The 13,713-nt window shown below is 33.1% G+C and overlaps 2 protein-coding genes across 2 annotated transcripts; one reads left to right on the top strand and one right to left on the bottom strand.

Annotated features, from left to right (window-relative positions):
* Nucleotides 1-1,000: 1,000 nt before the first annotated feature.
* On the top strand, nt 1,001-2,012 carry LOC141680601 (uncharacterized protein At2g29880-like). Its single transcript, XM_074486783.1, has 2 exons — nt 1,001-1,150; nt 1,440-2,012. The coding sequence occupies exons 1-2, from the start codon at nt 1,001-1,003 to the stop codon at nt 2,010-2,012; spliced, it is 723 nt and encodes a 240-aa protein (XP_074342884.1).
* Nucleotides 2,013-9,576: 7,564 nt separating this feature from the next.
* LOC141678266 (PHD finger protein MALE STERILITY 1) lies at nt 9,577-12,303 on the bottom strand. The gene is made up of 3 exons (XM_074484544.1): nt 11,806-12,303; nt 11,291-11,591; nt 9,577-11,187 (listed from the first exon to the last, which is right to left on the bottom strand). The coding sequence occupies exons 1-3, from the start codon at nt 12,104-12,106 to the stop codon at nt 9,774-9,776; spliced, it is 2,016 nt and encodes a 671-aa protein (XP_074340645.1). The 5' UTR covers nt 12,107-12,303; the 3' UTR covers nt 9,577-9,773.
* Between the last annotated feature and the right edge of the window lie 1,410 nt (nt 12,304-13,713).

Genomic DNA, 13,713 nt, shown 5'->3' with positions numbered 1-13,713 from the left:
CGTATTGTTCAAATTATTTTTACACGCTTATTATTTTATACTCGCTATTTTTTAACATATACACTATATATGTTGTCGTATTAAACACAAAAATCACTTGTAATTTTTTAAAAGTAGTGACTACTTGTTTATTATTTGCAAACTTGTTGAATAAATATAAGTCAAGATTTGACAATCTTTTTTAAAATTTAAAATATGTAATTTTTGTTTTATGTGGTGCTTCGCTATTTTTTAGAACTGAATAAATTATTTAATGAATTTGACAAATATTGGTCAAATTTGTTTTTTTAATAATTTCATTAATTAGATTCCGTATGAATTCGCAGACAAAACATACACATGATCGTGCAATGTGACTGTAGTTGGTCAAATTTATATCTTGGTGTTGGCTCTTCTGGCGGGAAGTCTCTCTTCTTTTTTGACCTAAATAAAAAATTTGACCAACTAAATTTGATCCACATTCAAAATTAAGAGGGTGGTATTGTATCATGATTTTTAATGACTTTTATTGACTTTTAAAATTTAGGTGTATTCAATTAAGATTTTTAAATACTCTTTAAAAGTAAGGAGGTATTGTATCAGGAATTTTAAAAAGTCTTTTAAAGTTTGAAGTATTGAATTACAACTTTTAAAGAGTTATTAAAAATCAGTTGTTATTCAATATATCAATGACTTTGGTGGAAAAATATAATTGATAGACTTTTAATGACTTTTTATAGAAAATTGCATATATTTTTTGAGAAAATTGTCACACCATTATTGAAAAGATTTGACATGACTTTTTTATCTTCCCTCAGTTAACTAGTTGTTAGGGTTCATCCTCTCCGAAAAGTCTCTCCAATTCATCCTCTGTGAAAAATGTACCTTTTCTTCTCTATTATCATACTGTGTTTTTACATATATATAGATCTACTTGCTTCGGCTATAGTAATATGTATACGTTACTTGTTTTTTTATTTTTTCTGCATATACATATATATGTATCAATATACACAGAAAAATGGGCGATGCATGTCAAGAGAATGACAATTCGGAAGGAAAAAGTGCTGGGTATAAATCTTGGACAATTGAGGAAAGTAATGAGTTATTGAATCTCATGGTTGATGCCGCAAAACGTGGTTGGCGAGATAGTAATGGTTTATTCACGAAGGTTACTGTGGAGAAAAAGATTCTTCCTGTTCTGAATGAAAAGCTTGGTTGTCAAAAAACTCATCCCCAATATCTTAGCCGTTTAAAATGGTTTAAAGCTAAATACACCAACTATTCAAAATTGATGTTGTTTAATTCTGGATTTGGATGAGATCCTATAACAAAAAAATTTACTGCTCCAAATGAAGTTTGGGAGGAGTATTTTAAGGTTTTGTTATTTATTTATTAAAAATTGAGTTTTTTTCTAACTTTTGACATGATTATTATACTAACATAATGTTTTTCTTTAGGTACATCCTAATCACAAAAGTTATCGTACAGACACTTTTGGAGACTATGATGATTTAAGAATTGCAGTGGGAAATGGAACTGCTATCGGAAAGAATGCAATCGGACTAGGAGATGATACTGATGCAAGAACTTATGACAATGAAGCAAGTAAAAAATACCAACCTTTGGATGACTTGGTTTATGATTATAATACTGAAGCTTATACACCAGATGATTTTCAAGATCCTTTGACCCAACCTTCTGAATCTATTAATCTTGATGCTCCTCCCCCTCCAACACTTAAACGTAAACGGTCTGAGTTCGAGGGAAATTCTAGTTCTTCTGCTAATGCTAGTCATCCAGATACTATCATGCAAATTAGTCACTCAGTTGAGAAGATGGTTGAAGCTGTTAAGTCATTTAATAATGATGATTGTAGCTGTTGGGATCTTATCAAAGATTTGCCTTATTTGGATCAACTTACACGTTTCAAGGCACTTAAATTACATAACACTAGAGCAAAGAAGATGGAGTTCGTGAAGATGACCCTTGATGAACGCTATGCTTGGATAATTTTTGAATTAGATATGTGACAGTATGATTATGCTTGCTCTATTCCTCAAAGAGCTTTATCAATAGTTAGCATCCTAAATTCCTAATATTGTTACTGTGTTAGTACTTAATCACTGCAGATTAATCTTTTATGGTTTTTGAAATTTATTCTGCTTTATCATTATTCGTGTCCTTGTATACTTGGTTTGATTATATCTGTTTTGCTGAGAAAGTAGTTAATAAAAAAATTTAAAAAAATGAGTACATGGTTTGCTATGGTACATGGTCTCTTATAGCTATTTTCTTCCAGTTTTCTCTTCATGGTCTCTTATAGGAGGTAGGTACCTGTAGAACAAGTGAGAAATATGTTAGGCATACAAAGTTGTTAAATGTTAGTTTGAGGGAATTAATATGCAAAAACAGAATGGGAGCTGCCAATCAGTGACAAAGCAAATATATGTTTAGCAGCCCAGTATATTTTAGTCTTCAGATAATGCATTTTAAGTCGTCCTTGGCTTGACTATGGTCTGTGAGACCAGTTTTACCTGGTACTAGTGCTGAAGTGAAGTCTTTAACTTCTATATTTTTTTCAGGAAATTGCTGTGTTTTTTGTGAAGTTTAGGACTGTAATAGGCAGTTTAGAATTTAAGGTCATAATGTGCTTATTTAACCAGGAATGGAGTCGTTGGGAATAATTGGAAGTCCTCGAATCAATGCCTCTGCAGAAATGGAAGTCACTACCTGACTCAGATGAGGATCGTATTAGCTAAGGGTACATGTAACCAATTATAAGCTCTGTAATGACATTCAGCCCTGGTTGCTGCACATGGATATTTTTACATAATTCAATAAATTAAAAATTACAGATAAACAGAATTCTTGGCTATGATGAATTGCGATGAATTTACTTGGTTTGTTGTAGCTGTGATGACACCAATTGGCAAGGTAAAAACTATAGCCAAAGGGATAGCTAACAGGACTCCCCAGTAAGGAAGTTGTAGTTGTCTCCCAAAGCCCTCACAAGCAAGCAGAGATAATCCAACCATAATAATCAAGATTGAATAAAACCACCATTGTGGGACAGGATCATAGTTCTTCTTCATCAACCTAGTGTGCACATCACCAAACTTGTCTTGAACAGATGCTCTTGTTTGTTGCCATATCGATCTGTAAATGACAACCGAAGAATTATTTCACAAGTAATTAGATAGTCATAGTATTTCCAAAATGCTCCATCTGTAGTCAGGACAATGGTTGCTTGAAATGTTTAGACATTTGGATTGTATCTTTATTCTGTATGTATAAGAGTTTGTGGTACAATACATATGATAACATTACAACAAGGAAATAAACTGATGATGCCAATGTTCATTTTAGTGTCACTAAAAAACAGGACATCCCTCAACTTTGATACCAGGGGCAGTATGACAGCTTGCTAGAGGACAATGATCATCTAATTCCAAACCCCGCCAACTCATTCCATTGATATCCCTGACCTGCAATGTAAAGTAGCAAAGAATGGCCATGAATGCAACTCCAGCATCTAATCCGGCTGACAGAATGTAGTTATGTCTAGCCCACCAGGCTTTGTATCTCTTGTACACAACAAAATTGAAGAAGAGTCCCACACTTAACCAACAGATGTAGTTCACAGCTCTTGCTGGTGGCATTGCCCCTGCTCCTGATATCAGAATTGGCATGTTTATGAGGCGTATCCATTTTTTCTCTGGGTATATCTTGGAGAGAATCCAAACTGGGAACGGTGCTAGTAGGCCAAACAGAAATAAATAATTCATCTTTGAGTACCTCCCATGAAAGAGTGCAACATGAGATAATGTGGCAGCTAATGTTGCAAAGCTCAGGCCATAAGCGTACAAACAATATGCAGATTGATCTGGCTGTAATTATCATATCCTTGTTGGTTAAAACTGAATGTTTTAGAGTTGAGAACAGTCGAAACATTGTACTTATTTCCCTGGTATTGATATGGTTCTCCCTTTGTTGAAATAACAGTAGGAGGCATATATAACTCTGGTTCTGATCATATCAGGCCTGATCTAAGGGGGTGGTATTGTATCATCTGTCTGTTTAGATGAATTGCTTCATGCTAGATTCATTTGGACTGCAGAAATCTCAGTAAGAAACTCAACTTATAAGTAGTATATCTGTTCTTTTTCTTGTAATTTCCTTTTAGCAAAACTTGTTAAATGTGTAGGCCTAGTGCTTGTTATTAATGGTTTCATGATCTCTCATTATCTGCAAAACCTGCTTCTTTCGCTCTGTCGAACTCAACACCACACTGGTGAACCAATTTTACTGTCTCTTCATTTGGTATAATTTTACAGCCGTTTTAGGCTTTTAGCTTGTTTCCTATCCGATAAAATCGCTATCATTTCATACAATATTTCAGGAAAATCAGCAGAGTAAGACACCAAGGTATGAAAATTTATTTGACTACCTATCAACTCAATTAGGCACTTGCTACTGCTCAATCCAAATACTACCATTTCCCCCATATATTTAGGAATAACGACAATATGTCATTTGGTATGGAGCCGATGTCTCACGTCTAATGGGACTCCATGCACCTGGAACTTGCCAGATTATATTATTTTCAATCAAGTATCTCGTTTAAAGGTTATCACCATCTTTCCACAAGCCTGCACAGTTTAAGTCCCTGTGAGTTGAGCTTAGATTTGTATTGACACAAAATGGAACCATCTCTAAAATACCATATACAAATGTAAAATCAATCAGTTATAGTTTGATAATTCGTGTTTGTTCCTCTAGACATTAAAAAAGCAATGTCATCAGGGACAATTCACAGCAACCACCTGTTGAAAGACCACCTATACTGAATCATCTGCATTACACATTTATAAAGGATGTAACTTTTATCACAATTTTCTCTCTACATAACAGAGGACAGCAAAATTAAAAAATAAAACACACTTTTAAGGATGTTAAATTGCAATTAAAATATCATTAACAACTGACTCTCATTTCTTCCTAACTACCTGACCCAAATCCAAGAAATCATTCAAATTCCCTAGCTCCGCCTATCTTCAACATTTATCCACATTTCATGCGCAAAATCATTTCTCCACGCATTAGCATTTTCACGTTGTTGCTCCTGTGTTTCATGAATAAGTGGTTCAAAATACTCCTTTTGGTTTGTTGCTGAAGTTTCACTATCTGCTTCAACTGGAAATTCGTCTGAACGACATTCTTTACGAAGAAAATTATGTAAGCCCGCACAAGCTAAAACCAGCTCTACTTGTGTTTGAAATGAAAAAGGAGGCGCCGTCTTGAAAATTGTAAATCGTGATTTGAATATTTCAAATAATCGCTCAACTGTATTCCTCAAGGAAGCATGTCGAAGATTAAACAATTCTTTGGTATTTTTTGGATGACGACCTTGACCATGAAAATCTTGAAGATGATAACGAACACCACGGAAGGGAGCTAAAAACTGGAGTCTATTTGGAAATCCACAATCCACCAAATAATATTTACCTAAAATACAAGTAGACGATAAAAACCAACACATATAATTTATAAATATAAATACACCAAAAAAATACCTTGTGGTACTTTAAGTCCATTTGACCTTGATATAGCGTTATTTAATAATTTCGAATCGTGTGCAGATCCTTCCCAACCACTAAGAACATATATAAATTGTAAATCAAAATTGCAAGCTGCTAAAACATTTTGTGAGATTGTCCCATGACGATTACGGTAGCTGCTTATGTCATGTCCGGGGACCATAGCTAGAATATGAGTGTCATCAATGGCTCCTATGCAATCCTGGCATATACGAGTAATAATGATATGACCCAATAAGAAAGAAATAAAAATGTACTTACTTTAAAATAAGAAAAAAACCTTGTACTTTCTCTGATTTTTTCTGGGGTTGAAGAACCAGGTTTAACCATAAAATCCACGGCAATTTTATTCAAAACTTTCAGAATTTTGTTGAAATTTTGACTAGTACTAAAATGTGAACGGTTGAATGTTTCACCAACATGAGAATATCGAGAATTCTGACCAACAACAAGTAGAAAAGTTGCAAGCATCTCCTCGATACATATATATCTTGTATCTTTCAAAGTTGTTTTTTCCCTAATAATCTTGGATAGCTTAAGAAAAACTTGCGGATACATCCTATAAAGTTTTCGAAAGTGTTCGGGATCCTCATTTAAAACACCATGAATATATTCATATCCTATTGAATTGACAGGTCGCCTAGTTAGTGAACGTGGGATGCTTTGATTAGACAGGGTTACTATGTGCTTATTCAGCACACGAAGCACTTCTTCATTTACTGTCAACAAAGTTTTTAAAATTTCCTGTCCTTGTTCTTTCCTTTCTTCTTCTTCAGCCATCTCTTTTTCTTCCTCTTCTTGGTCTTTCATATCCATATTTATGTCCATTTTAATAAGTAATTGTGGTGAGGATAGATGATCTTCTACAAATTAATAAAGCTAGATCAAAAAACACAAAGTGAAATAAAAAACACATAACATATTATAGTAGTGGAACGGCTGCAAAACAGAGAGAGATTATATAAACATAGCATAGATTATGTTTATAAATATGATTCAGTAAACACTATTGTAGTATATATAATACATCAATAATACCTTGTACTCGATTTTGTAGTCGCCAGATTTGAGAACATACACCCAACTAGGGTTATACCAGAAGATCGAGAGGGTATAGCAAAGGTCCACAGGGTTTCAGAGAGGTTATTTATGATTAATAAAAGTCTATTAAAATATTTGAAAGTCATGAATTTGTAATAAAAAGTCTATTAAAGTTTTTAAAAGTCATTGTCTTGGGAGTCATGATTTCTTTTTTGAAATCTTAAGAAGTCAACAAGAGTCATTAAAAATCTATAAAATCCATTAAAATCATCCTCCTAGAATTTGTCATTAAAAATCATGATACAATACCACCCTCTAAGTCTGGACCATTTATGAATGAAGGTCTAACTATAAATTTGATTAACTTCAATCAAAATTAAGTACGTAATCATTCAAATTTAGCCATACTTATATTTAAGGGTTATCCCTACTTCAAGTATAATAGCTAGTTGGCAGCCTCTCCTTAACGATTTATCAAAATAAACACTAGGGCTGTTCACGAACCGAGCTGTTCGTGAACAAGCTCGAGCTCGGCTCGTTAAGAGCTCGTTCGGCTCGGCTCGTTAACGAACTCGAGCTCGAGCTCGAACAGAAAAATATGTTCGTTAAGCAAATCGAGCTCGAGCCGAGCTTTGGGTTGTTCGGCTCGAGCTCGGCTCGAGCTCGGCTCGGCTCGGCTCGAGCTCGGCTCGGCTCGGCTCGAGCTCGGCTCGGCTCGGCTCGAGCTCGGCTCGGTTCGAACTCGTTCGTTAAAATTCAAAAAAATTCGAATATATCCTAAATATTTTTATATAGGTATGATTTTTTTTTTAAAATCCGACTTCACTGTATTTTTTTTATCTTCCAACGATCATTTTGCATACCATATGTGATATATTTTGACGTGATTTAGAAATTTTATATTTTAGTTTCTAATTTTAAAATATAGCTTCATAATTATATTTTAGTTAAGATTTTTTTTAAAATATTTTTCATCGATCCAACCGTATGGATATCATAAAATATATATTTTAATGTTATAACCAATATTTCACATCAAAAACAATTTTATTTGATTTTCTATTTTATGGTCAAGCATTAGTTTGACTATTAACGCTAACTAGTGTTTAATCCGGATTTGTTGTTTCGATTATTTTTAAAATACTTTATATCGATCCAACCGTATGAATGTCATAAAATATATATTTTACTGATATAACCAAAGTTTTAGATCAAAATAATTTTATTTGGTTTGCTATTTTAATAGTCAAACATTAGTTTGACTAGTCTTGGTAACTAATGTTTAGTCTTGTATTGGTGTCTCGATTTATTTAAAATTATTTCTAATTGATCCAACCGTATGGATGTCAAAATAAATATATTTTAATGATATAACCAAATTTTCAGATCAAAATAATTTTATTTGGTTTGTTATATTAACAGTCAAGTATTAGTTTGACTATTACCGTTAACTAGTGGTTAGTCCTGATTTGTTGTTTTGATTATTTTAAAAATATTTTATATTGATCCAACCGTATGGATGTCATAATACATACATTTTATTGATATAACCAAAGTTACAGATCAAAATAATTTTATTTGGTTTGCTATTTTAGCAGTCAAAAATTAGTTTGACTAGTACTAGTAACTAGTGTTTAAGCCTGTATTAGTATCTCGACTTGTTTAAAATTATTTTTAATTGATCCAACCGTATGGATGTCAAAATAAATATATTTTAATGATATAACCAAATTTTCAGACCAAAATAATTTTATTTGGTTTGTTATTTTAACAGTTAAGTAGTAGTTTGACTATTACCACTAACTAGTGTTTAGTCATTAATTGGTGTTTCGATTTTTTTAAAAATATTTTTCATCGATCCAACCGTATGGATGTCAAGATATATATATTTTAGTGATATAACCAAATTTTCAAAAAAAAATAAATTTATTTGATAAGTTATTTTCACAGTCAAACATCGGTTGACCAGAATTTTTTCTGGCTCGGCTCGGCTCGGCTCGTTTATGTTCGCGAACAAGCTCGTGTTCGGCTCGTTAGTTAACGAGCTCGAGCTCGAACACGATTTTTGTTCGATAAGAAAGCTCGGTTCGGCTCGGTTCGTCAGAAAAAAAATTAAAGCTCGGCTCTGTTCGATCAAAACTCGACTCGGCTCGGTTCGTGAACAGCCCTAATAAACACTGATGAAAATTTGGTGGCTCGTGACAATCGGGGAACGTGGTAGAATCTCTCTTATTTTGTACTATTTTCATCTCATTTTAGTTGTCACATTTCCTTTTATAAAAGTCAAATTGACTAGTTTTTCGTCAAAGATTAAACATTACTCATATATTATTTCAAAAAACTGAAAATTATATATTAAAGTAGATTAAATCTACTTTCTGGTGATATAATTTTTTTATTTTGTTCAGTCATAAATTATTAATAAACTTTGATAAAACTTAAGTCAATTTGACCGGTACAAATACATATGTGACAATTAAAATGAGATGGAGGGAGTAACACCTGCTTCATCGGCTTTAGCTAGGAGTTATTGGCCATTAAGAAAGGTCTTGTATGAATTGGCTCGTAAATAGGGTGAAGAGATTTGAGTAGCCACTGATTGTTCAAATGTTTCCCCTTCAATTATGAAAGTTTCTAACACTTGCACTCGTGTGGATACAGTGGTTTATATAGAATAAATATCTATTCCTTATAGTCATTATGTAGGTAAATCTTGTAATTCAATTGCTCATAATCTAGCCAAGAATGTTTATGTTATGAGTGCTTTGTAGAGTGAGGTTCTTCTTTCGGTGTTGATCGTAGCTATTAAACTATCCCTTTCTTATATGTGTTGGTTAATAAAATTTTCATGTTTCAAATAAAACCAACAAAAAATGAATTATGTAATGTTATTTATATTACAATAAACACAGGTATAATAAAAACTGTTGTATGCTAAAAGGTTTTTTCATCTTAAAATCTTGGTGTATACAATAATTAAATGATACTGAAAAATCATCAGATATATTTCAAATGTTTACAGAGTATTAATTTTATCGTATCTTAATATATTCCCTCGCAAAATTAATACTACATCAATAACTATATATTTTATACTGCATTCGGTCACTACAAACATTATAACGATGATAATTAAGATAAACTAGGTAGAAACTATGAAATAGAAGGTAAAACTAATATATCTTGTTCACATCTGCTGCACAGAAATATACTTGGAATTGCTTCATTATTAGGAATCTGAACACACCTAGTGTGCTGCCAAACTTCGCAAATGTCACACGACACCATTCGTTCTCCGTCATCTTCTTTAGCTCCACAAAGACAATCAACACAAATATTATTTTGACAACTACCTTCGAATATATTTTCTTGGATCATGTTTCTTCCTCTATAACTAACCATGTTGCCTTCAAACACAAGTTCACTACCAGCTTTCAAAACCCTAAATACCAAATCATCGGATCGTTTACGGACATTTATAGCATTCATATTACCAATTGTTTGGACCATGAAATCCCTTAATCCCCAGTAGATATCTTTAAAACATTTTTCAACTTCTAGTGTAAGTTCTTGAAATGTGGCATTGTTTCCCAATGTGATGCATTCATATGGTGCAACGACCTTTCTTGGGTGAACCGTGGAAATGTTTGTTAAGGCAATTGTGCAATAAAGCTTTGATCTGTCTCCTATCCCTACTTCAAACTTGTATGGTAATTTCTTGGAATATTCTTTTATGAGGTACTTGGAGTCGAGGATAATTCTTGAGGCTAATGAAATTGTTGTTGTGATCCCGGAATTTATGGTTGGATTTTGCTCTTTCACGATGTGTTTGTACAAGTAAAATAAATCCTTTGATAGTTGAATCCTGGAAATCTTGTATCGAGCCTTAACTGATATTGACTCATCAGATGAAAATCCTTGATCTTGATGTGGAAAATTAACATTAGAAATGTCCTCCAAGCAGTATTCCAATACTTTTGTCACGGGATTCAAGCATCTTCTAACCAAATAATTCCCTACTATATGGTTTCCCAATGATTTCAACACGAAATCAAGTAAGCCGGTATCACCAATATAGGCTCTTGCAGAATCTCGGACTTCTTGCCTGGATATCCATCGAAAATCAGCTCTTTTTAAAGAATCAATGATCACCTTGATAGCCATTTCTACTCGTTTGATTGACCACCTACAGTTACTGTCCACTAGAATGCCTGGATTGCAAGTATCAATGCTGCTTTCTTTTGAAAGTCGAGATTTAAGCTCTAGAATGAACCTAAATAAATCGCTTAATGACTTCATAGAATGGCCTGCAACAGTTTGATATTTTGAAACCATGATTGAGATCTGATGATTAGAGTTATTGATAGTAGCATGATGAGCAAGCACGCATAATGGTATGGTTTGGATGGCTTCAATAGCTTTTTGGTGCATTTGTTTTGTAACACCAAAGCTTCCACGCCCAAATTCGTATCCCCAACGAGCAAACCATGGCTCACTATAAGCTATTCCATAGAGCAATCTTAGATCCATCGTTGTCTTTTGTGAAGTGTCTTTTATACTGACTTTCCTACAAATCGGTATATCAATATTAATTTGATTTTTCTGATGGATTGAAATGGAAATCCTATTAAGTCATTAGAAATAACAAAATACGGTAAATCAAATGTTACCTTGCTTGAAGATTTGTGCTCAAGCGATCCCATAAGTCCATAACTTGGTAACCAGGCAAATCAGAGCCCATCTCCAAGCCATTTATACATAGCAAATGCCCAAAGCCATTAGAATGGAAAACACCATGTAATATATGTCCTTGCAATTCCATTATTAAGTTCAACTTACCCTTTACTACTCTATCTGTTCCTGCACCAATGTTATGGTTGTTCCCTTCGTAACTCAAACATGCAGCTAATGTATCTTTAGATGGAACCAAAAAGTGATACTTCTTTTTGCAAATTATATGGTCACCCCACCCTGTACACACATGACATATTTGAATTTACATAAAAATATTAGTATAACTAATTAAAGTTAGTTTTAGTTAAATCCGACAGTATTTTTAACTAATTTGACCGCTTCTTCGGTCGAAATTGACTTCATTTCTTGTAGTGTGACTAGTATATATAGCTAGTCAGCTAGAATTAAGCATGCATTGTAAATAAATTATAACTTAAAAGCATATATGTACCAACATAAAGACAGTGCTTGCAGTGTGGATTGAGTGAAAGTTCAATAGGTTCTTCGATAACAAAAAGCAAGATATGTGAAGGAGGATTGCGCTGGACTTGAAGTTGAAAAGACCAGCTAGCCATGCCACCCCATGAAACAGTCTCTGTGTTTCCGAATTCCAAGAGGGCTTTAATATTTTCTCGAAAAGAGCCATGATTAAATTCTGTAGGACAACCTTGCTCTCCAAATGTCTTGAATTTGTACACTTTCTCTCCCGGTCTTTTTCTTTTCTTGCAGTTAATCGAATCTAAATTCGACATTTTTGAGGTTAGCACTTAAGTGTAGCTGCAGGACTGGGATACAGAAGAGATGAACATAGATATATAAATGATGCACAGATTTTTAAGGGTGGTAACTGAATAGCATAGTAGATTGATCACACCAAATGGACTTATAGATACAAGGTATATATGAAAGTTTTGAGAAAACTAAATTGTAAGATACATGTGTAAACAAATATGTACATACATATGTATCTGATTGTTGTGTCTAGCTCGGTTGCTCACAATGTGCATGATATGATAAGATAATGAAGGGATATGCAAATCTATCGCACAGTTAAATGCATGCAATTGACAAATGTTATGGTAATAAAGTATTAGCAACATGCTTCATGTCATGCTAAATCCACCATTTCATTTACTATGTATTCCGCCAATTTCTGTGGTCAGCCGGCTCACGTTGTGCTACTCCTGAAATTTAGTACTAAACACACATGATTTATTGCCTAACCACTCTTTAGAAATTATCCCACTAGCTCATATTCAACCTTCAGTTAGTTAGCTTGTTAATAAGGGAAATTATGTGATGCACCACACATATTCCTAAGAATCGTTATATTTTTATAATAAGTTAGATTACACATACCTCTAGCTAAATTACGCGTGCCTCGGCAATTTCTGAAGAGGGTTAACACAGCTTCACACCATCAGGCATCAGCCTCATGGTCATTATTAGATTTATGACCTAAACGAACTTGGAGCAGTAAGTTCAGTAAATTCATAAAGTCTATGTCTAAACTAGCCGTCTGGAATGGATAAGAGTCTTTGTATACTTAATTAAATATATGAAAATTTAATTGTATTTTTTTATTTCGTTTTGGTTATAGGATGATATCACCGTATACCAATTATAGAATTAGATGCTTTTATCATCAAATAGGAGGGATATACTAACCACAATATAAACAAAACCAGAAAGAATAATTTGATTAAGGTTGGATCATGGATGTGTGGTGTAAAAATATTTATCAAATAAAAATGGCTGGAACTCTTATAAATTCCAATTTTTTAATAATATTTTTATATGTATTGGATCATGCAACTTTGTTCCTTTTGCATTTTGAATTTCGCTACTCTCTCCATCTCATTTTATTTGTCACATTTGGATTTGTACCGGTCAAATTGACTTAAATTTGACCGAAATTTATTAATAATTTATGATTGAACAAAATAAAAAAATTACATAACTGGAAAGTAGATTTAATCTACTTTAATATATAATTTTTAGTTTTTCAAAATAATACAAGAATAATGTTTAATCTTTGGTCAAAAATTGGTCAATTTATTTTTTATAAAAGGAAATGTGACAACTAAAATTGGATGGACGGAGGGACGGACTATTTTTATATGTAATTAATCACAATAATTACATATTACATATGTCAACTCCGTACCTCACCCATGACAACTGTGTTTGTAATCCGGGACTTGCATTTTGATTTTTCAATATATTTTTCTAAAACTGAATATAGTTTTAAACTTACTGTAAACTTACTGTTTGGCATTGCTGCAGCAACAGCAGCTTTTCGCTGAAAAGCAATTAAAAAACTGTTTGGTAAAATTTAAAAGCTGCTTTTCGGAAAAGT

This window comes from Apium graveolens, chromosome 8, assembly GCF_009905375.1.
Source record: "Apium graveolens cultivar Ventura chromosome 8, ASM990537v1, whole genome shotgun sequence".
Classification (NCBI taxonomy): Eukaryota; Viridiplantae; Streptophyta; class Magnoliopsida; order Apiales; family Apiaceae; genus Apium; species Apium graveolens.
The sequence above is the reverse complement of the archived record's forward strand: the minus strand, read 5'-3'. Positions and strand labels throughout refer to the sequence as shown.

Coding starts and splice junctions, on each gene's coding strand:
- LOC141680601 (XM_074486783.1), top strand. CDS start 1,001: ATGGGCGATGCATGTCAAGAGAATGACAATTCGGAAGGAAAAAGTGCT. Junction 1,151..1,439: donor GTAATGGTTTATTCACGAAG/GTTACTGTGGAG, acceptor GTTTTTCTTTAG/GTACATCCTAATCACAAAAG.
- LOC141678266 (XM_074484544.1), bottom strand. CDS start 12,106: ATGTCGAATTTAGATTCGATTAACTGCAAGAAAAGAAAAAGACCGGGA. Junction 11,592..11,805: donor CAAGCACTGTCTTTATGTTG/GTACATATATGC, acceptor ATGTGTGTACAG/GGTGGGGTGACCATATAATT. Junction 11,188..11,290: donor AGCACAAATCTTCAAGCAAG/GTAACATTTGAT, acceptor ACCGATTTGTAG/GAAAGTCAGTATAAAAGACA.